General features: G+C 32.3%; 1 protein-coding gene and 1 long non-coding RNA gene across 3 annotated transcripts in view; one reads left to right on the plus strand and one right to left on the minus strand.

Moving 5' to 3' along the window:
* The window catches only part of LOC111628511 (TATA box-binding protein-like protein 1), a 37224-nt gene extending 20155 nt beyond the window's left edge, over positions 1-17069 (plus strand). Inside the window, exons 3-6 of one of the 2 annotated variants that reach the window (XM_023372314.1) lie at positions 918-1000; positions 6084-6251; positions 8770-8864; positions 14885-17069. In XM_023372314.1, coding sequence (XP_023228082.1) covers positions 918-1000; positions 6084-6251; positions 8770-8864; positions 14885-15093 — 555 coding nt within the window. In that variant the 3' untranslated portion in view covers positions 15094-17069. The remainder of the gene's footprint in view (positions 1-917; positions 1001-6083; positions 6252-8769; positions 8865-14884) is intronic. The other variant, XM_023372313.1, reaches the window with a different exon arrangement.
* On the minus strand, positions 509-27774 carry LOC111628514. Its single transcript, XR_002757186.1, has 3 exons — positions 27654-27774; positions 26463-26587; positions 509-633 (listed from the first exon to the last, which is right to left on the minus strand). It is a non-coding gene; the product is annotated as an uncharacterized LOC111628514 (long non-coding RNA).
* Between the last annotated feature and the right edge of the window lie 129 nt (positions 27775-27903).

The following is a 27903-nucleotide window of genomic DNA, read 5'->3' on the forward strand; positions in this document are numbered from 1 at the left end:
AGGGAAGCTGTGCCAGCCCTGGATAGAATCATTGGAAACTTTATATGATATTTTGGTGTAAGTGATGTAGTATCCATGAGCTAAATCATCTGAGGTTGGTGCTCTGTAAAGTGCATACACAAATGCATGTAATTTGGCTGCTTTACATAATTCAGATATTTTCACTGTGGAAGCTGTCCTATATTTGACAATACGGTGCTTCCATTGGGAATATGCATATACGGATTTATATTTGAATATACAATAGCAATCTTATCATTATTTTACACATGTAGTATAGAAATTTGTAATAATATACATAATGCGGTTATAATAAAATATTAATTTTAATTAATTCAAAGTATGTTAAAATATGAAAATAATTGCACAATATGTATTTATATATTAGAAAATACAAAGGAAGCAGTGCTTCTACAGCTTCCATGGATGGCATGCCACTGGATTACAAGATAATTTTTGTTTATCAATTAAAATTGTATATTAATATTTAATTATATAAATTTTAATTGCTTCTTCTCGATACACTTCAAAATTTCTTGAGCAGCTACTGTAGCTTTGGCATCTCAATTAAATGCAAAAAGCAGAAGGTGTTGAAAATGTTTTTTTTTGTCGACTTGACACCATTTTATTGACCTGAAAAGAACAAATAGAATATCAGCATAAAAACTATTTTGTAGAGCACAAAATTATCTATCAAATAACATAAAATACATTGCCAAAACATTTTATTTTCCACACAAAATTTTCACTTAAAAAAACACCAGGACTTATGGGTCAACCCAATATAAGTAAGTGTTGTGATTTTATGTTTATCAATTATCAATAATTCTTATTAAGTTCTTGTATAACTGCAGATATATTTATGGATATCAAAAATTTAAAGTGGATGACAATGTTTTTCCTTTTTTAATTTACAGATGTTATCAATGAAGTTGAGAAACCCTTACACTACTGCTTCCATCTGGTCATCAGGGAAAATTTCTTGTACAGGTGCTACAAGGTAAGGATTGATTTATTGTTCTTGTACTAATATATGTTTAAGTTTGATACTTGTACCTTTAAAAATTTATGAGAAGTTTTGTCCAAACCAATAAACTTTGTGTATAATCAAATGATATCAATGAAATAACAGAAATCCTATACTCATTTATGCAATACTAGCAGACTCTGCCACACATTGTTGTGGCTCAAAATCTATCTATTATAAATGTATAACACTTTCCCTGTGAGGGGAAATTTTTCAAAAAATCCCTTTTTTGTGTACATTCTCTTGACATACCCTATTAAAACGCAAAAAAACCACATCTAAAATAGTATAAATAAAAGCAGAGTTCTTTATGGTAAGCCTTAATTATATCTATCTCCTCCCAGTGGGGGGAATTTCGACATGTATATTATATAACGGGTGGCCAACCTGCGGCTCTTTGAAGGATTATTTGTGGCTCTCGATAAATGTACCCGAGTTCCCTTTTCATTTTTGTGTTGTTATATTTTAAAAAATTATTATCGTTTCGTATGTGTTTCAAAATATCTTTTAAATTACTAACAACAAATATGAAAGACTAAGTGCAACGTTGTAACAAATTTCATTTCCATCCAAGTTAAGAATGATACGACTCATCGAAAACTGTGCGAACGAACATAAACAGTGGCGTAATCGTCCATTATCAACCAACTCCAGACCGACTTTGAATTTGTAAACTGTCATTGCAACGGACAGTTGACATTGTGCTCTGGAGGAAACAATTTGTATCACTCTTGCTACGGATATAATTTGTAATCTGGAATTTTTGCATACCTTTTTAATACGTATTTAATTGCGGCTCGCGAAAAATTTCAATTTTGAAAAATGGCTCGGACTATCAAGGAGCTTGGCCACCCTGGTTATATAAAAACACGTGTGTATTTGAATGCAGCATTGTGTCAAAATTTCAAAGAAATCGGTAGGAACAAACAAACATTACATTTTTATTTATATAGATAGATAAGATAGAAGATGATCTGCTTTAGTTCATCCTCACAGAAAAGCAAACTTAGGTCGTTGTACTCATAATGCCATCTGTTGGACATAAAAGCCTTAACCCTAGATATATCTTTTAATTTATATGAATGTTTAACGGAATAATATACAGCCTATGTCCACCCTGAAGTTCCATTCTAAATATTGGTGAAGAATTTTTGAAATCAGATGAGTAGTTTCAGAGATTACTCCTCCATCCAAACTTACAAACATTACCTCTTTATTATAATAGTATAGATTTATAGATTTTCCTTCTCTTGTTTAACAAAGTTTCCATTTCATTAAGCAAAATAATTAATTAAAAAACAGTTAATGGTGTTGTTTGTAGTTATTGAAGTGAATATGCACTTCCTTGTAAGTAATTTTTATAATATACAATTATAATAATAATTTTCAGCAATAAAATATTTTAGAAATGTGGATAATGTTGAAAAATGAAAGTAAGGCAATTTTATTGTATGCTCTTGCACTGTTCTATTAGGACTAGAGATTACTTCTTATTAATTCTGGCTATATAAATGTTTACAATATTTTTAGCAAATTCCACACTACATTGTGATTTTAATGGTGTCAAGATCAGCATGTGATAGTCTGAACTGTTCTCTTCTCCAGTTTCTATAATTTTAAGTGTTGAGTAAATAAATAAATGCTGTGCTCATCAGTGAATAGTACATTATGCAAATGAAATTATTCTTTGTCAATGCGTTTCTTAAAATTGAAAGTGCTCTATTTTTTTATAACTTTTCGCCATTCAATTTGTCTAAGGGCCATCGATACTGATGTCACACTAAAATTCCACATTTTCAACCATCTCTTCCATGTCATTTATTGTCACATTATTAAAGCTCACTTTCACAAATTATTAACATAACATAAAATGATAATATACACATTTATCATGATAAAACACTACATGACAATTGGATTACATTAATTGAAATTTTTTTTTTCTTTTCTGCTAAACTTTTCTAGCAAATTATTTCACTCCTGTGGGTTTATAAATTGTTTTTCATTTAACAAAATGGGAATTTTGTAGGCAGGTGTCTCTGTGAGTGTGCGTTATTCTCTGTATTACATTCCTGGATAAAGCACTTCAAACAGATTCAAAAGTTGTTCTGAGATAAACTCTATGAGCAGGGATGGCGAGTCAGAGTTGGGAATCGAGGAGTCATATCTTTTTATGGGAGTCGATTTTAAAAAATATCAAATCTGGAGTCATATATTTTTCTGCTGACTCCTTGTCCCTGTTTATGAGTTGGCAAACTTAGGACGATCTCATGCCCATATCCTATCCAATATTGAAGTTCTACAAACAGTTTAATTTTCTATATATAAAATTATCTTGTTGAACTAAACAATTAATTATTAAATTCAATTTTTGATTTTGACTTCATCTTTCACTTTATTAACAATGCTTTTATTTGTTATTTGTCATTATGATAATGGCATCTTCAAAGTCTGAAAATACTCAAATTTGATGCCCTAGTAAAACAATTTTCCTGTAATATTTTTGACGTTTGACAAGTTCTGAAGATGATATCTTTAAATAAATAGCTATGATTGATACCTGTTTTCTAGTTTTGAAACTTACTGCATTGTTATATATTAGTTTCACCTAGCAAAAAATTTTTAAATTACAAATAAATAGGAAAAGTAAGAAGTGAATAACTTTAAACGGTTTGATTTAGATGAAGGCCGTAACACGTAGATAGCAACATTTAATAGTTTGAATCAGTTCTTCTAATAAATTGGGACTGAGTTTCATTTTTGGTCTTTGATAATTTCTTTTTTTTAATGCTAATTCACCATCATTTAGTGAACTGTTGTGAACTATCTTAGTGAATTATGTGTGAATTGTTATTATTGAGGAGTGGATAAACAGCTTCAATTTTATGGTATAAAGTGATGGTGCCCAAACTATGGCTTCCAGGCCAAATCTGACTTGAAACACAGCTTTATCTGGTCCATAAACATAATTTGATATGTCACTTATCAATGATAGAAATAGACCCATTTTTAACTCCTTAAGGACATTGACATTTTTTATATAGATTTCAATTAAACGTAAAAAATACTTAAAACAGAAAAAAAACGAAAGAAATGCGTTTATTTTGAAGAAAAAGCTTTAAATTTTATTTTCCTTTGTTTCGCCTGTCTGTGAAATGTAACACCGATGAGTCATTGTTTACACAGCTGGGTGACCTTGAACACAGCTGGAGTCCGATTTCCCGGGACATTCTCATAGACGTCTCGGGAGGACAAGGGTTTAAAGTAGGGTGACTATAAGCGACACAGAAATTTTTAAATATTTTTAAAAAATTCAAAATTTTATTGCGATTTCCGACCCCCCCTAATTAATTAATTATATATTTATAAAAATATATTAATTAAAAAAATTAAAAAACCATCGGAGGTCGTTTTTGACATCAGAAACTAACTTTAAATAACTTTACTGAATGAAAATCCGTGCGCTACAACTTAAAAACCATGAAATAATTTTGATAAAAAACTCCCATTAAAAAACAATTAAGCCTTAATCGAGCCTTCACATAGGCTCATTAAAATCGCGATAAAATTTTTTTGCGCGGGAAAAAAATTTTGAAAAAATTTCGGGACCTAAAAAACATTCCAAAAATTCAAAAAAAAAAAAAATTTCAAAAATGGCCTTAAGGACCTCATTTTATGTAACGTTATGTAACTTGCCCGAGATATCTCGGGTTATGGGCTTAAGGGGTTAATATTATGGTATATACAAAATATCCATGACCTGTCTATGTATGGTTTGTAAGCAATTTGGTCAGCCAGTTGAAAAATTTGGGCACCACTGGCATAATGAATTACAAGTTTTAAAACAGTATGGTCTTTGAATGATGAGTGACTACATTGACTCCAAATAAAGCAAAAGCTAATGCATTATTTTAGTTATGTAACTTGTCTAGAAGGTTTTTTTTATATGATACTATTAAATTTTCTAGAAATGACAGTAAAACCATGAAGTTGATTATACAATTTCACCAGTAACAATATAAAGGTGAGTTCCAAAAAGAATTTAATTCCAAACAATCAAGAATCTTTAAAATCCAATAGCAAAATTTTAATAAAAACATCCAACAAATTTTATTCACAGATGTCTATATTTTCAAGAGGAACCAGCAAGTTGGATGTTAAATTCGTTTGCAAAATACACAATTCTGTATGATAATTTTTCAACAGAAAGTGTGTCTAATTGAATTATCACATAATACATTTTGTGTGTGTGTGTGTGTGTACACAAATTTAAAACTGCCAGCAAACAATGGAAATGTTGTTATGGTTTATCAACTATCAGCATTATCATCAATGTACTTTGGGAGACATTATTCACATCCCTAAGTATCAACATATGGTCCATTTGATTTTGCAGTTGATGGCAAATCTTACAAAATGCACTCCAATTTGATTAAAAACAAAATAGTTTTGCTCTAAGACAGATGGTTCCTACATACCATATATAAAATGTTATACAAAATTTTATGATTTGGGATGATAAATTGTATTCCTCATCCTCTCTAAACCTAGATCTTGGTCTTAGTGATATTTATAATTTTGGTTGTTTAATGAAGCATTGTCTATGTAAGCTGTGTAATGAACTATGTAGCATTATCCCGTTGCCAGAAGAATCAGGTTTATCTATAATTTTTCACAAAATTCAGATTAATATATTTTCTCCACCCTTTACCTGTGGCAACATCACACAATAACTGTGGCTAGTACAATTTTTCTCATGTGAAGTGAGTCCAAGCAGTAGTGGGATTTGTAGTGTCGCTGCTAGTTAGACTTCCTGGGGTAAACTGAGATTAGCCATAGAATCATTGTGTGATGATGCTGGAAATTAGAAAATCAATTAACCAAACCATTACATAAGATATTCCAGATGATAGTTTTTTTCAGAAAAATAGTTGCTTCAAGTGTAATTTTTTAATGCATTAATTTATGCTTAATTATTTAAATATAATCATTTTTCTTGTTGAAAAGAAGTACATATTTTTTATTTTGAATTAAATAATAATGATTTTTATTTTAGTGAAGAGATGTCGAAGGTTGCAGCAAGAAAATATGCTCGAGTGTTACAGAAATTAGGTTTTCAAGTGCGTTTCACCAACTTTAGAGTCGTAAATGTATTAGGAACTTGTATCATGCCTTTTGGTATTCACATTGTTAATTTTTCCCAGAAACATAGAAAATTTGCAAGGTAAATATTGTTATTTAATAAATTTTAAAAATTTATTATGATCATAACAAATTACTCAGTTTAAAGCAAATACTTCTCTTCTAGTTTATTCTTCACTGAAACAATTTAAAATGATATTTGGTTTAGTTTCCAAGAAATTTTGTAAGAATACAGGCAAATGAAAAAATTGACAAAACAAATTGTATGCAGTTGAGCCATTTAGATTCTAATATTAGCCACCCAATCCAAGTCTACATCCCATAAGGCTTGGATTGGCTTAACATGGCAAACAATAATTAGCAATGATCAGCTAATAGCCTAAAATTAAGGGTTAGTTGATACAAAAACTGATGTAAGCTGTAGTTAACAATAGCTGTTGTTTCCATAATCAGTTCATATGATCTATTATTTGATTTGACAGTTTAATTTTAACTTGTCAAAAGTTGAGGCTTAAGTAAGGCAATATCAGTTTTTTTATGTCCACATCTGTATCCACACAGAGACAAGTGATGGGATAAAATGTCTGAATCAGTATGAAGTATTAGTTACTGTGATCAGTGAGAACATTGAAATAAAAACCATTAATGTAAGATAACTTTATATCACCGAAAATCCTAGATAATAGAACAACAATGTTTCATTTAAACAAATATATCAATGCACATAAATAAAAATTTGAACAGTTAATGTACAATAATTTCAGTATTTAAATAAACATGACTCATTTAATATCATTATTGTAATCAAAAGACATTGTGTTAATTGAACAAAGAACTTTTGAATTGCAGTAAAACCTCAATTTAACAGTTTAATTTGGGCAAGGGGGTGTCTGTTAATACAGAATTCTGTTATGTAATAAAGTAGGTTTTCCAAATGCACATGTTAAAAAATTTACAAATTAGTTAGTTCTCATATATACTTAATTTTACATATAAAGTTAATTTCACAGAAAAGTTCTCTATATGTATTGTTGCTTATGTCTCACCATAGTTCTGAAACTGTAATAAACAAGTGTATGATCTAAATTAAAATAACAGGTTATTTTTTTCCAAAAAATATTTGATTATTTAATTTAATTACATATAAATAGCATTTTAAAATTAACAGACTGTTAATTATGTATTTTATTTTTATTTTGTTTCAAATATATATGTATATAAATATAACATCACAAAGCCTGATGAGTATATAAATAAACATCCAACAATCACCTAAATCGGCGCTGTCCAACTGGCGGCCCGCCAAATAATTTTTACGGCCCGCGAGTACATTTTACTATGAATAAATTTATGTTACTAAATTATTATTATTAATATTACAATTATTTTACTACCGTGTTTCCCCGAAAATAAGAGTGTCTTATATTAATTTTTGCTCTGAAAAATGCGCTAGGTCTTATTTTCAGGGAATGTCTTATTTTTTCCAGGAAGAAGAATTCACATTTATTATTGAACAAAAAAATTCCCAAGTCGAACTTAGACGAGAGTGACGTATATCCGGTGTGTCGAACTGTCGTCTTTTTATAGCATCAACACCGGACTTGCTGACCAATTAGTGCTTACTGAACCGTAGCACTATGCAAATGTCATGTGGTTTATCAACCTTCTTGGCCCCTGAAATGTTTGGTGAAGAAAATATGGCCCACAGGCTATGATAAGTTGGACAGCGCTGACCTAAATGATCTGGCTACAATTCAGCTAATTCAAATAATTAATACAAAGTAATTTACCACTAGAGGTAGGTGTTAGGTGCCATCTCTTAACTAAATTAATAATAATAATTTGTTAAGGTTCCAGAAGGTTCTAAGTTAATTAACAAATTATTAAAATTATAATTATTAATTTGGTTAAGAGATGGCACCTAATGCCTATCTCTAGTGGTAAATTACTTTATTACTTTGTATTAATTATTTGAATTAGTCGAATTGTAGCCCAATCATTTAGGCGATCATTGGATGTTTATTTATATATGTATAGTTAATTTATATATTATTGATAGATTTCATTTCAACAATTATTAAATTTTATAGAATTACTTCTATATTGTAATAACTAGCTAAAATTTAATATAAATGGGAGAATTTCAAGACACTTCATTTCCCAAACAGTTATAGTTTACAACGTTCTTAATAAATGTTAACATATTACTATCCATCTAAAATACCTTTATTATTACTATTATATAGAGCCAATCATTTCTGATCCTCCAATAGATTCTGTACATAATTTTATAGCATATTAATAACAAATTTACACTATCTTCATCATCATCCAATTTGGATTTACATCTGTCTTTTCTCATTATCTAAACTATATGTTTCCTGATCATCATTTTGAGATTCCAGATGCATTTGGTTGTTTATATGGAATCTCCAATACAAGAACTATCAAAGCAGGTGAAGCTATTTAAAATTCTCTCAAATGTGGTCTCTCATAATCCCCATTCCCTTTTTTCATAAATGCAAACTCTCTTGATTAAAATAAAAATGATGAGAAATCATCTTGTTTTTCACAAATATTTTTGTTGTTGTCATTTCTAGTTATGAACCAGAATTGCATCCAGGCGTTACTTATAGAATTAGTGATTTAAAGGCTACCTTAAAAATATTTTCTACAGGAAGCATCACAGTAACAGGTGAGAAAAATATTTTTATTTTTTATAAAAGATAAAATACATTTTGCACTTGTCTTTTGTCCAATCTTGTCAGCTTTGCTTTAAGGTTTTGTGCCATTCTTTAAAAGCTGTAAATGCATGTCACTTAGAGCAGTGATTCTCTATCTAAAATGTACCAGGCATTGCTAAAAAAATGTGGGAATTAGTTAATATATTTATTCAAATATGCTTGAAATATAAACTTGCCAACACAATAAAACATTAAATATACTTTAATTATAAACACCCTGTATCACTTTAAACCACTGGAAACAATACTGTTTGTTCATAGTTTTCCTGTGTCAAGATAAATATGCTAGAAAATTTTATCGATCTATCTCAGAGTTTCTAAAATAGTTACAATTTTTGCTGCTACAGGTCTATAATACTATTGTTGCAGCAGCATTATAAAGATGTACTGAAAATTTTTGTTGTACCTAAACTATGACAGAGGAGAGGTTTGAATAACATCATGTTTATAAGAATCCATATCACAGTCATTGTGAGAGACACTGTCTAACATATTTGGCATGAAAGGGTAATCAGTCAGTCTTTTCCAATGCAGTAGCCTGCTCACTTGTTCAACCTCATATCTTGTGACTTCTGGTTATGGAGCTGTTCGAAAAGCAAGGTTTATATGGACGGAGTTGCAGATTTATTGGAACGAGAAACGAGTAGGGCTGATATGTTACACTTGGTTGTTTCTAATGCAATAATTTCAGTGGGATGTGTGACCGAGGGTGAAGGAAAGCACATCAGACAGAATCATTGATGCTGTTGCAATAGTGTTGCCATTGTAGACTCCAGCAACAAAAATTTGAACTATTTTTGAAATGCTGTTCATAGTTTTCCCATGTCACCATAAGTGTGCCAACTAACTTTTATTGAGCTATTGCTAACAGTTTTGTCTTGTATGATCTAAAGTGGAATACTTTTAGATACTTGAATTATTTAAAATACAGTATAATGATTACAAGATATGGAATTATACTAACAGTTGTGTTTTATTAAAATTAAAAGTACTGTAGATAATGTTGATGAGACAAAGAAGAAAATTTATCTAAGTTAACCAAGTGTATAAAACTTATTTGTCATCATCTATATTTAATTTCAATTGCTTGACCAAGAACTTGACAGAAACTTATCTATTAGCCAAATATGAAATTTTATTGTAATTATATCACCTAGGAGAGTTCCACATAGTGACTTTCAGTAACAAACTCCCAAGGCTTAAAGTTTGTTGCTTTTCACCAAAAAATTATGTAGTGTTTCACAGGTTGTTAAATGTACAGTCTATAGAAACACCAAGAAAGCATATCACTAGTTGTCATCCAGTGAATCTGTACCATAAATACCAAAGCCCAGAATTCATTGACAGAAAATCATGCATATCTGTCATGCTACAGCTGGCATCATCTGTTACGAGCTTCTTACCACCGATCAATCAATCCCTGTGATCCTGAACATGCCCTAAAGTCACATTTTAAGAAATTTGGCCAGTTTTGTATTTTCCCAAATATAACATCATCCAATTATCTTCCCTTTTTTTATTCCCTGATAGATTATTCTAGTGCTCACTTTACTGAATAATCTATCAGGGAATAAAAAAGGGGGATAATTGGATGATGCTATATTTGGGAAAATACAAAAGACAGATCAAATTTCTTAAAATGGGACTTTGAGCTTGTATGAGGGCAAACATTATCCTAGAGGAGCCGAGATCTCCATTCCCATCGATTGACCAGTGATAAGAAGCTCAATAGATGATGACAGCAATAGTCAAACAGATGTAACACTAATGTTACATCTGTTTGAAAAAAAGTACATAGTCTATTGGGCACTATTTTCTGGACTTCAACGTATGTTCAACAACCTGTCCAAAAATGGCTCAATCTTGTGGTATGAAAAGTATCAAACAAATTGTAAACCTACGGAGTTTGTTGTTGTAATCAGTATATGTGAAATCCATTTGTTAAGCTTTCAGATTTTTTCTACGTGATGTATGTAAGTGACAAAAATCATTCTGCAAGCTTATGCAATTTTTCAATGTTAGTTTAATTCAACAATGTACACGAAAAGCATGAAGTTGAATATGGTTAGATATAAACTACTTGTTTCATTTTTTCTGAAAAATTAAAGTGTTACTTTCAGTAGCAGTTTTTGTTAGAAAATTATTCTATTTTCTCTTGTATGAACATAGAAAATAAAGTAACTTTGATATATGTCAGGATAAATCACATTCACGTGTTTATTTAAAGAATACCGAACAGTGAAACTGAAAAAGTGAATGGCAGTCAAGATGTTTGGTATTTGGAGTACACAATTAAATGGTTAATTTTGTGGTGCGGCTTATTAAGGTCAAAACCATGATTTTGAAGTAAATATTGCTGGAATTTAGTGTATGGTTTCTTCGTTTCTTTTATAGTATTCCCAGTACTGATTTTTGGTAAATTTTTAGTAACTTTGTTCAATGTAAAGTAATAAAATAAATCACATTTCTCTCACATTGTGCTGGGGTGTATGTTAAATCAAGGATTTAGTACACCCCCAGCACAATTCTGGGAGTGTATGCATGCCAAACAGTAATAGAAACTTTGATTTATAATTATTTTCCTCACTAAGGCAAGAAACATTTGAGTTAGTAAATAAAATATAATTTTTCAATTCTTTTGATTAATTATGACTTTTGGAAATATGGAAGGAAGGATCTAATAACATTTCAAGTAATAACTTATGTATTTAAAATCTCTTTGAACATTGTAAAAATGCCTTGCAAGTTCTATATAAAGTCTGACTCCTCACAAGTTCTATTTTTGTTCTGACTATTCACTCTCCTTGACTTAGTGGTATTTTTATGTCTACAAGTTACATCCAATGAAATTTACCTAGCTGAACTTCATAATAATATAGACAAGTGAAAATCATAAGTAACTTTGGATGAAATATGTATATATTTATTAGATTGCCAATTCTCAAAAGAAATTGGAAATCCAAGAACCGAGTAAAACAAATTCTGACCAGTTACTTGTTGTTTGCAATTTTGTCATATCCCCTTTTTTCTGATGAGTGATCGAAGACATCAGGGGTCGTATTCTGGTCACCGTCTCTCGTCTCTCACAAGTCGGTCACGGATTGGTTAATCCAAATGATTAGCCAATCAGCAACCAGCTTGTGAGAAACAAGAGATGGTGACCAGAATATGGCCCCAGATCTACAAAGTATTCATTGACACATTTTGTCTGCCACAAATTTCTGCCATTCTTCCAGTAGGAAACATTCTCACTATTCCTTGATGCATGGATGTTGTCTAGTGATGTTTATGCTTCAAAATTTGCCACGCATTCTTGGTTTGGATCAAGGACCAACTGTAGACAGGTATGGCATCCTAATTCTGTTTTTCCACAACTCCCTTTAGTTTTGCATGGTGGCATATCATTGTACCAAAGAAATGATAGGTACTGGAATAGCAGAAATTCTTTTTGCAAAATTTCAATGTAATTATTAACTTTGATAGTGCCATGACAGGTACAAAAATGACTGATGCTACAAGCTGGCATATGGCCCCAAACAATTGTTGGCACTGGTTTTTGAACAGATCTTTGATAACACAACAGATAGTCGGTCTTGTATTTCTGTAGGATGACTCTGATCAGTTGAACCATACAATATTCAGAATACCAATTTATGTAACCAAATTACATGTCTCCACTTTTGTAGGTTCCATTTTGGGGCGTTTGCAGGTGCAGTTTAACAGCTGCACCTGTAATCTCACCCAAGATGGGACTTATCAAAAAACATTCTCACCAAAAATCAAGTATTTAACATCATTATTGCAGTTTTTGCTTAGCATAATGCAGATAGAATCCAAATTGGCTAGGTAGTGGTGCAATGTACATTGCAAAACATTTTCCTCATCCATTTTTCAGTTATTGATGTGACAGAGAATACCTATACACAATGCTGTAGCATCCATCAAGATGTCAGCAGGTGCCACATAACCTATTATTGCACAAGGCAATCCTCAGAAATTGTACATCCAGTACAGTTTTGTATTCTGAATGCTCTAACAACAATCTGTTTTCGGATTTCCCCATTTAACACTTCACTGCATTTTGAATTTGCTTTCTTTAAATCCTTACTCCAGTTAGTAATGTCCCAAAATGCATAGAGACCTAATTTCCAACATATGTTAGACTGTTTCATTCAGTTACCAGATTTCCACTTTATTGAAAGACACGTTTTAGTTCCTGGTTCCTGAAACAAAGTATATCTCTATTCTGAATTTGCATTGGATTAGAGCCAATGAAATTTTGTACAGTCAAACTTCAGTGTCCTGGACTTTATGCTTCTGTTATCATTCATCATAGTTGCACATTTAAGTATAGTTATAATAGATAGATGCAACTATATGAAAAATGTCTTTAGATATAATCCACTTTTTCACATCTTGGTTGTAAAAGTCATTATTGGATGCAAGCAAGCTACATGCAGCCAGAATTCTCATAATATTCAGAAAGTAAGCTTAAAAGGAAAATGACCCAAATTAATAATGAAATATACTGCTTTTATTGTGTATTTAGGTGAAGAAAAATTTTTTAGAGCAATATTAGTCAGTCAAATGATTGCAAAAACAAAAATTTGGTAATTTGGACTAGTGATGCCATGAATAGTGATTTTGCCGAATACCGAATATTCGGCAAAATCACTATTCATTTCACGGGTGACAGGTCGTAACCTATCTCATTGCAGTAGCGACACTGCGGGCGCATTTGTTTTAATTTGCGAGTAGATTGTGTCACAACATGCATTATTTGTTCATTGTTACATCAAATTGTGTTACTAATAGTCCTTATTACTAAAAAATATCACTGTTTGTATCACTTTATATGAAAACTGTTCGTCTACATCGGACGGCAGACCTTTACAAATGGTGGTCAGCAAACGCAAAACAGTATCCAAACCTGACAGAATTTGCTAAGATTTATCTATCGTCTCCCGGCAGTAGTGTATATAGTGAGAGGCTATTTTCAGAAGCAGGTATAGTTCATGAGGAAAAGCGCTATCGTTTGCTATCAACAAATGCTGAAAAAATTGTTTTCATTCATCACAACTTACCACTGATAGATTTTAAGTATTAAATGTAATAATTTGTGATTAAAATAAATACGTTTTTGAGTAATATGTGCATTTTTTTTTTTATGATTTGGTATTCGGCTGGATAGTATGCAACATTTGGCCAAATACTGAATATTAAAAAAAGTAGCCGAATATTCGTGGCATCTCTAATTTAGACTGTAACCTTATAACCAAATTTTTGTCTCCTATTTGCAAAAATTAATGCGATCTTTGAAGTTGTTGCATGACTGTGTGAATAAATATTTATGCCATTCTGTTTTTGTGTCAAACATTTTTTGTGTGCGCTAGATCTTTAATGTGTATCGATTCGCTGTAGCTAGGTGACAAAAATTCTACTTCGAGTTTTAACAAGCAACTATTTATTGTGATATCATCACAATGCTGGGCTGCAATTTTTTAGATCTCGATGCACAATGCTCTCTACTTATACAGGGGCAAGACACTACTAATCATACTTTTCACGTTAATTAACAAGAGTTGTGCCAGTCATTATCTAATTCTGTTCTGGAGAAAATTTTTTTGAATTGAAATAACATGAGCCAGAAATTCCAGTGAACTATATAAGAACTTCCAGTTCAAACTGGAAGGTCTTATATAGTTCATCAGGGCCTCTGGCTCTTAAGCTTTCCTTATCTGGTCTTGACTTTTGGGATGGATAGCCAAACAGATAGATGCGAGTGGGAACCTATAGGTCTGCAATTTTAAAATTGCAGACCAAAACTTTGACCAAAAAATGATGATGATGACGTATTTATATATCATCATCATATGACCATAGCCAATTATAAAAGGGAAAAGATAAAAGTTTTATTATTTCATTAAGAAAGCTTTAAATCTATTATTCCATTAATTATTTTCTTTTACAGCACGCAATGTGGCAAACGTACAGGCGGCGATCGAGCACATATTTCCATTAATTTACGAACACAGGAAAGAACTGGACCCTAACAATCTGGCGAAGAACGGAAGGTCAAAGCATCTAGTGCATCTAAAAAAAGAACAGTTTACCTTCTCGGAGGAAGACGACGACGAAGAGGAGGACGAATTAGTCGAATCCGATCAAAGTTGGGATTGATTAGGACCATTTTGTACATGGAATATCTATAAAATTTATATACGTAGATGACAATTTCATATATATATATACACACAGTAAATATATATATATATAATTATTATTATATGATTATAAAAATTTTTTTTATTACCGGCTGGACTCAGCCTGATTCTCAGGATTATTTACTGTCCAAAGTAGTTTATGTAAAAATCAATCCACGTAAACCTTAAAGAAATAGTAGACGAGGAGTTTTGTGCCCATATCAAAGCATGCCCCAGTCTTTAGTTTCCAACCCAGCACTTGCAGATTCTTAACATTCATTTATAGAGATTGTTACAAAAATGGATTCCTTGAGTGACTAAATATCAAACATTCCTTTTTTTTTCCTTTAAAAAAATATGAGGACAGAATTGTCGGAACAAAGTACAGGTCTTGGTTAATTTAACTTCACCCACAAATTCATTATTCCATTATGTTGTCTGCTCATTGTACATCATTGTATATTATTTACTCATGATGCATTCGGTTAATAAATTTGGTCTGTCCAATTTATTGTTTAAAGAATAATAGTTTCTTTTAATTGCTAGCCAACATTACAACTTCCTTACGGAAAGACTACCTGCACACTTTTTGATATTATACTGTTGAGACAAATACAAAAACCAATCTGCTCTGATTTTTTCATACAAAACAAACGACCAAATATAGCAAACTTAGCTAATTATGTTGCGAGATTGTATATGAAGAGAGTGAGAAAGGGTTACGTGTGGAGTTTTCTGTGTGCTTGTAACACTTATATGGGGACCGGACTGTCTTACCATTGTCTCATCTTGCCTGCTAACCTGAAAAGAACTACAGATAAACTCATCCATGATTCTCTTTGCTTTTGGAGAGAAAAGAACAGAATTTATTCAGATTACAGCATTATATCCCTTTTGCACTGTAATTTTCAAGCCAGTTGGTTTCATTTGCATTGCATTCTTTAACTTAAATCACCTTCAATGAGGTCCACCACAAGTTCAGGAACAAGTAAATAGTGTATTAGACAAGTTAAACTTTCATTAGGGAAAGTTGATGCATTGTTATATAATATGATTTGGATGCAAAAAGACATCAAAGGTTGATAAAGGAAAGAAAGAGAAAATAAAAGTGCCCAAACATTGTGTAGATTTACAAGAAATTTCTGGACGGAGTGAACTTTGCAGACAAGAAGGTAACTATCAAAATGGGCAGGAAATCTAAAATAATTCGTTATTTGACAAAACTTCAACCCAAATTCAGAAACGAAGTCGATCAGCTCGAGGAAATCTGTCCTACTAGGACTTATCGGAACCTTTTCAAACGAGAAGGATACCTGTCACACCTCAAAAATGGAGGAGAGAAGATCGACAGTAAAAGAGCAACCACTTACCACACAACATGCATGAAAAAATGCTGAAAACAATGCAAAGGAACATTGACAATCAAATGTCATGCCAAGTCACACAAACAACAGACAAACTATGCATTCTTTTAAAAGTAGATTTTCTAATTCCCCAACCAATTCAACTGCTGGTATGCATTCATCTACGTGATATGTGCTTTTGTATCATTGACACAGATTGGGATTTATTTGTCCAATGGCTTATTCATTAAAAAAAACGTACAATTACTGCATATAAGTTTTAAAACTACAGTGTATAAAGTATATTTGACTCACTTTTGCAAAAAAAAAATATATATATATATATATAGCCTATATATTAATTACAATTCTGCTTCAAAGGATTAAAATGTAACGTAATGTATAACGAGCAATTAAAATTGCAGACCAGTAAGTGGGAACTATATACACATTGAATGAATCTGTTTATCGTTGTCGGAATTAGCACGAACCAAAAAAGCAATTTAAAATACGTTTACGGTAATTGAAATTTTACTTGTCTGTATCTACGGGTTCTAGTTTCTAGAAAAATCTAGCAACGAGTTGCGTAACTTTACCGGCTGTTAAGAAATTTCATTTTAAAAATAACGATTAATAATGTAAAAACTGCGCGTGGCGACATCTGTTATGAAATTTTGTTATAAAAATTTTCTATATTTTTAATTATAAAATGGCAAAACGCTTAATTTTGAGGATAGAGACCAGTTCTACAATAAACTGTAAATGCTAATAATTAAAATCTAAATTAAGTCCAACTCCACGCGATCATCCTCTCGACCTTTAACCACCAAAATTTAATAGTATCAGTGCCCCTTATATACAGGCTACCGTACCAAATTTCGTTTCTTAATCTTCACTCATCTCGAGATAGAAACTTAATGGATGCCACCATTAGCTTTCGTGCTAACGTGAATTTCCGCCGATAATTGAGCTTCGTACAAACATACTCGTATAGTGCTCTCGATTTGTTTTTAAGCGCAGCTTATCGCGCGGTTGTATTATTGTGTCACGTGGCACAAATCTCGGACACTTATAGCATTCCTTTGTTTTCTCGAGTTCACGTGCAAGAGGTAATAAAAATGCGTATTCCCACGTGGCAATTCCATCTATTGGATATAATTCAACACTAAAGGTCCAAAATTTTAGTTATTAAACCTTGCACTGTGTTGCAAAGTTTGTTTCTCTAACCAGCTTAGGGGGGAAAACCCTTAATCGGAACCAATAACTTACAATTCGACTGCACCAATTGGCAGAAACAAAAGCTAGCGGCATGGCGTGCCAGTGTAGACAACCTTCTGTTATACGTTGCTGATGCATACCGTGCACACTTACGAAAAATAAACTTTTGCTTAATTTTGTCTGCCGTTACCCTTTTTTTTTTTTTCTTTAAATTCAGCAACGAGGTGCTTAACTTTCCCGGCAACGTTTAAAATTTTGGCGGCGCCATCTGTTACTATATTTTAAACGGCAAAAAGATTAATTTTGCGGATAGGACGGGTTTTATTTTAAAAAATTATAAATGCTAATAACGAGTAAAATCGTCATTAAGTCCGACACAACTCGAGATACGACGCACGATTCCCTTTATCTTCTCACCCCCTCGACCTTTACCAACTAAAATTTAACAGCATCAATCTCCCTACTACACAAATCTTGCAAAATTTTAGAAATTTTCGACAAAAAGCACGGGAGTTATCCAGCTTCAAACCGGGTGAACAAATCGTGCTCCCCTTCTACACACTAACATCCATACATACAGTTTGTTTGTTCGTTTAGTTAAGTTATGGCAACGAAACACTTGGACGATCTGCCTAGGGGGTGCCTTTCGGGAGGTCTTTTTAAGGGTAACTGGCCACTATTCAGGCGTTACAGACGTGGAGAAAACCCGCAAAACTTCACGTGGCCAGCCCGTCCTGGCCAGGCTCGAACCCACGACCGAATTCCCAGTGTTCAGGGAACGAAACAGCTTGGCCACTGATGGGCCCCATATATACAGAAACCCCCACCAGCGGTCGAGTGGATAAAACCACCAAACACTGGTCGTGGGTTTACGTCTCGCCAACTACGTGGAGTTTCCCGGGTTTTCTTCACGTTAATAACGCCTAAATAGAGCCAGTTTCCCATAAAAGACCTTCCCCTCGGCAGATCACCCATGTGAGCATTGCCTTAAATGAATAAACCATATATATAGGCAAAAAAAACACCCGAATGTTTTTGCATTTCTCGACGTTTCGAGGACCCCCCGAGTCCAAAAATGTAAAGATCTTAGGAGGTCATTTTTTGACCGATCGGCATACTTTCCCCCTGCTAAAGTATATATAACAAATATAAATACAGAGCATCCCAAAGTTTAGATAATCGACATTTTACTACTTTTCAGAATTGTTAGGAATTTACGAGAAATGTAAATGATTTAACAACAAAGATATATTTTTGGCTGTCCCAAAAGTATAGATTATAAAACAGAATTGTAAAATTTCATGCATAAGAAACTTAAAATTACGATAATAATAATAATAAATAACGTCAAGTAATAATTTGAATATTAAATCAAAACTTTCCAAAGTGCCACACGAAAGAGTTTCGTATGGAAGAAATTGCATGAATATGGAAATTAAAAGCAGAAGGCCGTCGTGTCAAGGAAATTACTGTTTTAATGAACAGATCTTCTACTGAAATTTATAAAATTTTGGGAACATCGATCGGGAAGACCCAAAATCACACTTCAAAGGGATGATAATCGAATTGTGTTTCTTACATTACAACAGATAAATTAGTTTGTCAGTGTATTTTGAATTTAAAATATCAAAATACACTGTTCGTCGAAGATTTCCAGCAGTTCCACACATGAAAATTGCTGCCGTGATAAAAAAAAACACCGCTAACAAAACAACACAAATTGGCAAGAATACAGTGGGCTAAAGATCACACGCTGTGGAATGACCAATGGCTCCTCAGTTCTTTTCAGTGATAAAAAAGAAATTTAATTTGGACAGCCTAATTACTGGCACGATATTAGGAAAGAAGAGTGCAGTTTTTTAGGAGGCGAAAGGGTGGCGATTCTGTTATGCTGTGGGGCTGCTTTGGCTTTAATGGTTTCCAATAGGTATTTAAAACCTATTGGAAAAGAAATTGGAGGACCCCAGTATTCATCGTTCACACTCGACAACTAAGTGGCCGGCAAGAAACCCGGACATAAATCCGATTGAGGACTTGTGGGGGCATTCTTGTTCAGAAAATTTATGCTAATAACAAGCATTTTACGACAGTTTCAGAGCTTAAAAACAAGAAATCATTGGGCGCTGGTTTCAAATGGATCCACAAATCTTACACAATTTAATTAAATCAATGCCTAATCGCATTTTAAACTTATTATACAAAATGGCAGTTCTATTTCATATTAAAACAATTTTCGTCAATTTATGTTATGAACTATTGCTCAAAGTTTAAAATTTATATCTATTTTTGGGACATCACAAACAAGTATTTTGTGTTTAACCCTTTATGTAACTGTCAAATATTGTAAAAACAATCATATAACATTGTATTATGCTATAAATAATAATAATAACCATTCGCATTGTTAAGAAATAGTTAATATTTTAAAAATGTAAGGTGCAGTTGGGTCGAGTATGCCAGGGGCGGGTGAGAGACTGTCAGAAAGGTCCAATTTACTTTTCACCTATTATTGACAGTGACACAAATTTTTATACTTCAAATGTGCAAGAAACATTTCTCGTTGGGTCTTGAATGGATATAAAATGAGGTGTACCTTTCACGTAAGTGTACCATTTCGACTAATCTTCGTAGTATGACCCAGTGAAGCTTAGTCGGAAAGTGTCAAGATTTATAACTCGATTTGTTCTTAAGCGCTGCTTAAAACTCACATTTACCTACTTGCATTGGTTATTTTAACTACGAACCCCCCAAAAAAAACTCTTTCTACAATCGAAGAACCTCCAAAATCTTACAATGTAAATGAGACACGGCCCATTACGTGAAATTTAACATTATTTTTTCATGCCCCGAACACCCCGATTGTTACTGCTATTCTTCACCATCTCGTGGATTCCTATTACATTGATAGATTAATAGATAACATCGATAGCCTATAACAGTTACAAGTGATTTAACAAAGCTGTTAATGATTGTTTTTAACGCTAGGTGGCGTTACTTTAATGGAGCGCCCGGAAAGAACGTTTTGCTCGCTAATAGCACGTGGTTTAAAAAGTGAATAGACCAGAATATTTGTCTACGAGGAAACGATACTTCACACGAGGAGAAAGTAATTTATATTAATGCAATCTTAAGAACAATTAATAATAAACAAACTTCTAAACAACGACCAAAATAAAAAAATTCCTCAGAACATGGCCGCTGTTCAGAGGTTTCGACGGAATAATCGAGCACCGACCTAGGACGCGAGATTACAATAATGAACGGGAAACATTACAAAAAGACGTGAAGGTACCGAACCCGCGACTTTCATATTCTCGCAGATTCTTTTGAAAGATGGTATGATATAAATTCAACCCTTTTTTTGTAAGCGATATAAAGGCAATTTGAAATTCTTAACATCAAAAGACGAGCGTGACGATGTCGATAATGCCCAGTAAACAGCATTTTAAAAAAATACAGCAAGCGTAGAGGAAAGAGACAATTGCTGTATTTCGAACAGACGTAAACACAAACAGTAAGATTTACATATCTGAAAGGTCGATCGATAGCGACACGATTCGCCTTCTTTAACACACAAAAAAATTCCTCCAAACAAAGAGTAGCACTGTACAGCGTTACCGACAGATAATCGTATACTAACGTTCGCCGAGTGCTATATAATGTATAATTTACAGTAATATCCGGAGATCTTCGTGCCTTAGATAAGACGGGCACTTTAATTTGGGCGCCGTGTTTAAATTTTGCATACGAGCCTCTTCGCTAATATCGATGGCACTCGAGTATAATAGTTTGCTAATGATATTTATGTAACGAGCGAGGTTTATTTTAAAGAATAAAGCAAGCAAAACTAAGAATAAATAAAGGGGAAAGATATTTTTAATGTCTTTTTTTTAAATTAAATCGTATGGCTCGGAGCAAATTTTAATGATGTACACCCCAAAAAATTTATCTATATTCAATTATGGCGGATACAATAACCTCTGTACAAAATGGAACAGTTTCTTTAACGACCGCTAACTTTGGATACCAAATTTAGAACGTGAGAAGAAAATTTATACTCGTTATTAATAAAAGAATTAAATATATCTCGCTAAACGTTAGAACTTTCGTTAATTTTAGACAATTTTCTACGTGATCTAGCCATTTTTCAGTTTAAATAAAGAGCCCATCCGCCATATTGAAAACGGAAGCGTGGCGTCGCGTAACGTTGGAGTATAGTTTATGATTATTCCAATATCTGTTAAGAAAAAGTTGCATTTTTAATAAAAAGTTAGAATGTATTATGAGAGATTATAGTTAATATCCGCTTTGAGAATAAGCAATAAGCTGTTACATTTAAAAATGGCGGTGAGGTTGCTGCTGCTGCTGCACAGGAAATTTGCATAAAATTGATAAACCATAAAATTTCTAATATAATAAACTCATTTAAATAAATATGTATTATTTTTAAAAAAGGAATAATTTATTGATTCAGATTTTAGTAATGTATCCGCCATTTTGATATTAGACACGACGGCGCGTGTCGCATTCAAGGGAGTGACGAATTGTCAAGATAAAAATCAAATAGTTAAAACAATATACCTACGAATTATTAAATAACAGAAGGAAATTATCTAGTTGCAATTTGCCGTTATATTTTTAACTTTTAACGAATTTAAACCGTTAAAATCCATCAAAAAAAGTATCAATTATCCTGGTAAAGCGGTGGGCATCCATCATTTTTAATAGCGGATGCTGATCGCATCACCGTGATAATTGCGTAAATTATTAAAAACATATCATTTAATTTAATTATAAATATAAGTTTTATTCGAAATAACCTAATAACATTTCATAATTTAATGATTAATCATCATCATCATCAGTCATCTTCGACCGCCCCCTCAAGTTTTCGCCATCTTTTCTTATTCACGGTCGTTTTTAATGCTATAAATGATAATCTTTGATTAAATTTTTGATTTTAACTCAAAATTATCTTTGGCGTATCACAATTTTCTTTGCGAAACAACAAAGTTCAAGCACCTAAAAGTTGGGAAAAGTGCGTAACAAACTTTCCTCATTATATGGAATATCTTCTGTACTTTCAAAATTCAATTTATTTACTAAACATTTTGAAAATAAGAAAGTAAAAAGAAAATAAAATGATTATCCGCAAGATTATTTAGTAGCCACTTATCCATTTATAGGGCATTGGTTTCGGATTTTTCCTGGAATTTCCATCGTAAAACATTAAGCTAATGCTTTTGAACGGTTTAAAATAAACCATTTTTTTAAAAGACACGCTTGGAAACTTTCTCTTAACGAAAAGTATTTTAATTTTCCTTAATTGTAAAACCGATCGATCACCACTCCCTTTTGTACCCGCTTTTAACGTTTTGTTTTTGCACTTCTCCGCTAGTTTAAAGTGGCGCTACAAAATCAATTTAAAAAAAAACAACTTTAGATATCGATGATTTTTTACTCAAAACCATCGACATCGTGTTTTTTTTTTAATTTTAGGATCTCGATTTTTTGAAAATCTCATTACGCTTACTTCTTAACGAGTGGGGCCATGAAATCAATTTCTTTTAATAATTTAGTTACGATTTCGATGATTTTTCTACAAAACTATAGACATCATCGTTTTTTAAATTATGAACTTTGTATTCTGAAATTTAAAGCGAACATTCCCATTAAACTGCACTCACTAATTCGAACCAATTTTATTCATTTTTCCGTTATTCTACCCAAAAACCAAAGTCGTTGCAGATTATAATTATTTAATACGAGGAATAGGCGGAGACAGTTAAGTCGTAAGCCTGTCACTCAGGAACCGGGGATCGAATAATCCCAAATTTTTCGGGGTGGTATGTCCCTGTTTTGATCAAAAAGGCCTTGGTGTCCGTAGGACGAAGAGAGTATAAAAACCTCACTAATCCGATCAACTCCGTACAACAGTTAGTTCGGATTAGCGAGAATGTACAGTATCTCCGACTATTCCGCTAGTCTAAAATAGCACAATGAAATCGGTTTTTTTAATATTTATGATATCGCTGATGTTTTACTCGAAACCATCGACATCTTCATTACATTCAAAAAAAGTCGTAGATATTTATGAGCTTTGTCCTGAAATTTAAGAAGGACATTCTCATTATATTTGTTCTACTGACTCGGTAAAAAGTCCTAAAAAAACAATAGCATGTGAATCAAATTGATTTCAATTAGTTATACACAATAAAGAGGAATACCGAAATAGTCCGTCCTCAATTGGGAAAAAGTCGAAAGATCGACCATTTTATGAATAGACAAGTTCGCGACATTTACCTCAAAAGACGCATTCATCATCCTTGATGTTTGCATTCACCCGACCCAAATTTGAATTCTAAATACGATAGAAAAAAAAGAAAGAGGAGGATCCTTCTATTATTTAATAAACGAAAGTGCATTCAAGCATCCTCGACTTCGGCGTGTACCTTTATCTTTTCAATTGAAAAATACGGAATTTAACAGAAAATTTCGAATTCAAAATGGCCGAAGTCATTAGGACGAGTAACTCGAATAATTGTTTTTGTGTGTAGGACCGCACAAATATTTGAAATCAGTCAATCGTGAGATGCTATAAGGAAAGAGAATTCATACGTACGACTTCCAAGTACAGTACATCGAAATATTCGGGTTAAGGATACTGAGGCTCCATTATAATTCTTTTTTGTACGCATAATAATACAAATTTTCTTTAAATAATGATTAAGATAGCCCACATTCGAGTATTTTAATCGTATTTTGTTAAAAAAATAATGTTATTTTTTATTACATATTTGAAATTTGGATCTCGTATTCATTTAGTCTGTCCGCATGCCATTCTGATGATTTTCAGAAAAATATCGCTAAATTTGAAATTTTCAAAGCTTCAGAACTAGAATTCTAGAACACTAACAGCTAGAGAATTCAAATTTTATATCCAATTTGCCCGTCCGTTAATCTGTTCGCAAGATTTCTCAAAAATAAAGATGCCGCCGGAACAATTCGATTCCAAGATCCACGGAGTTTCGGAAGATGCAAGAGATTTCGAACCTCAATGAGGGCCTAGAAAGGCCTTATCCTGTAAACATAACAGCATTAGCGTATCGTTTTTAGTTACCAATTTATGCGACCAAAGTCTCACGCCATGACAGACAGGGAGATAAAAATAATTATGCAATAACGGATAAGTGTGCCAACCACTGTCCAACACTGGACGGATGTTTGACACACTTACTCTTTATTACACAATTTAAAATAATAGTAAAAGACTATAATTAAGAATTTATCCCTCTTCAATAGCATTTATTCTACGGACTCAACATGGCTCCGTTATTTAAAAGGAAAGTGATTTACAGACACTACGTCAATTTCCTGGTATTATTCAATTTTCCTGAGCTTCGGGATGTTCCTACTCAGAAATTCGAGTCAATGAGGAATTTTATTATCGAATTAGAAAAAAAAAAGTAAATGATCTACAAGAAAATAAATAAATAAAATTTGAAACGGTGGAAGTCTTCCTGAAAGGTTTAATTATGTGGATGTTCCTATTATTTCTATGGCATCTGCTGGTAGATTAGTCAGTCGTGTTGACTCAACCTTGACATTCCAACTTTTACGATTCAACGGTCTTATAATGCACTTTACCATGCAGAAACGACAAATCATGTGCAAATAAAATGGATATTATGGAAAATTTCTCGATATATCGCATTAAAAATGGCATTAACTGAAGAACAAATCAATTATTCTCCATGGAAATTCCCTCAAGTTTTTTGGATACGATGCTGCATCCCGATAAAATGTGGATTTTTTTTTTTTTTTTGTAGTTTTAAACCTCATCACTGACGTAAGCCTGTATTTTACCTTGGGGTACGTTGTCGAGATCACAAATACACTAGAAATTGGTATAAATACCAAAGCAAAGCAAACGCGCGATGAATATTTTCCCACGGGTCACATCACCACGGGTTGCCTTCCTTCTCTAATTAAATTTATAAATTTCTACCAAAATATTAAACCACCTTAGGATGACTGCTGATGACCTAATGGTTATTGCTCTGTGATGTAACATTATTTCCGCGAGGAGTGACGTCACTTGACTAAGGCTTACTCGTTAGTTCCGGCAAATAGAATGCGAGCAACCGGAAATGAATTCTTCCATATTGCGTGACGTCATTAAAAGGATGGCAATGGGAGCCGAATTTAGGTCAGTATATAAAAATCCGTATCCGAAAAAAGCAGTGTCAGTAAACGCCAAGTAAAAATTAATGAATATAATTGATATTAATATTAATTGACTTAAGATAAATAAAAATTCCGTAATGGCGGTTGTTACTTATAACTGTTGTTAGCCTATATAATTTTAAAGAATAATTTTTAATGGGAAGATGATAAAAAGAAAGTTCAACGGTCGAATTTAACTATAGCTTTTATAGTAAACCGCCCACCGTCAGAGGGAAATTTTAATAAATTAATGTCTGAAGATTTGACTGATAAAAATTTTTTCATTGAGAACGATTTTGTTTTCTTTTTCTTTCGAATTACTTCTCTTGAAAATCTATTTTGGTTCGTGTTTTCTATGGATTTACCTCCTCACAAGCCTAAGATCCTGTTTCAATTGTAAACATCATTGTTCCAAAAGGGAAATTTGGACAAATTAGTGTTTTAAGACTTAGTTTACGGCTTGTTTACTTTAATAATTCTCTCGAATTTCATTTTATTAACACGATTCATTAAAAACTATTCAAAATATTGTTTAAAATAAGTGACATTAAACACTTACCGCTTATAGATTTTACTGTTGTCTTCTATATATTATTCCTTCTTGTATAACTTCTAAATTCTATTTTAGTGTGGATCTACCGCTTTTAAATCAATCTTATTTTCTTCTTAATAATAAATTTCATCCTAAAAAAGTAAATTTTATATGAATAAATATCTTAAAGTAATACAGTTATAGTGTGGCCTAAAAGTCAATTAACCATTTAAAAAGTTTTATGCAATTTCTATTTATAAAATTATAAAATAAAACTTGTACTTGAGGTTCTCAATATTCAATAAACATTTTACAACCTTATAATACATTGCTACAGATTCTCAGATATATTTTTCGGTTGTCTTGATTAATTGAATATGGATCATTCCGCATGTATATACATATAACATAATGCTTTCTTTAAAGAATTGCCTAAAACCGAATTTAATAATATCGCTCTTGGAAGTATCATTAAAGTAATATAAATAAAGAATAACAGTCTTAAAAATTAGTCAAGCGTATAACTTATTAAAAATTCCAAAAAATAACCGGTATAAACGGATTTCTAAGTTAAAGGATACGGATGTAAATAAAACGGGCAAACATATTCCCCACCTTGTTACACCCATACAAACCCCCCTTTTAAACATAACCCAGTAAATTTTCCTCCTAGATCCCATAATTAGTAAATATATTTAATATTATATCCAGTAGAAACCCGAAAACGTAAAGCATCCTCGTATAAGGATACAATACGTTACGTCTATCGACTCAAACGTAATTATTGGGCGTAGATTACATTCTTTACTTTGTAAACTCAATGGGGAAATAGGGCTAATAACTAGAAATTGTTTTTTATTCTTTCGGGTTTTTTATTTTCCTGCCTTAAGGCGAGATGTAATTGTTCTCCGTTCATTCATCTCGATAGTTCTTATATTAGAAGTACTTTTATTGGGAAAGTCAGGGTCAGTTAAGTCTCGTAACTGCTATAAACATAAAAAATACATATTCCTGTCAAGTAGGAGAATGTATTTTCGAGAAACTTTAAGAGTTTCGTGCGTGCCATTTAACTTCCGCTTTATTTCATTATATTGTACACGTGGGTCTCACCGAGTGATCGATGTTATAAATTTTATAGTAATTATACTTGTTCTATACATAACACGCGATTACAATAGGTTATACGGCTTGTGGGACAATTTAATGTGAACGACTTACTTAAAAATATCTCTATGAGAATGAATAATAAACACATTGGACTGCACGTTTATATATAAAACTCACAAACACGTTTCCTATCGTAAACGTTATTTCAAAATGGCGACTAATTTTAATCGCCCTCTACTTTTTTTTTAATAACTTATTTTAATATAGCGACACATTTTGTTCGTAAATATTTAAGTTCGAAGTGGATAAAAAGTTTAATTATTCTTCTAAATTTTAATAAAATTTTCTTTAAAATGAAGAT

The sequence above is a fragment of the Centruroides sculpturatus genome, unplaced genomic scaffold (genome assembly GCF_000671375.1).
Source record: "Centruroides sculpturatus isolate CEXI.00-Female unplaced genomic scaffold, Cexi_2.0 scaffold615, whole genome shotgun sequence".
Taxonomy (NCBI): domain Eukaryota; kingdom Metazoa; phylum Arthropoda; class Arachnida; order Scorpiones; family Buthidae; genus Centruroides; species Centruroides sculpturatus.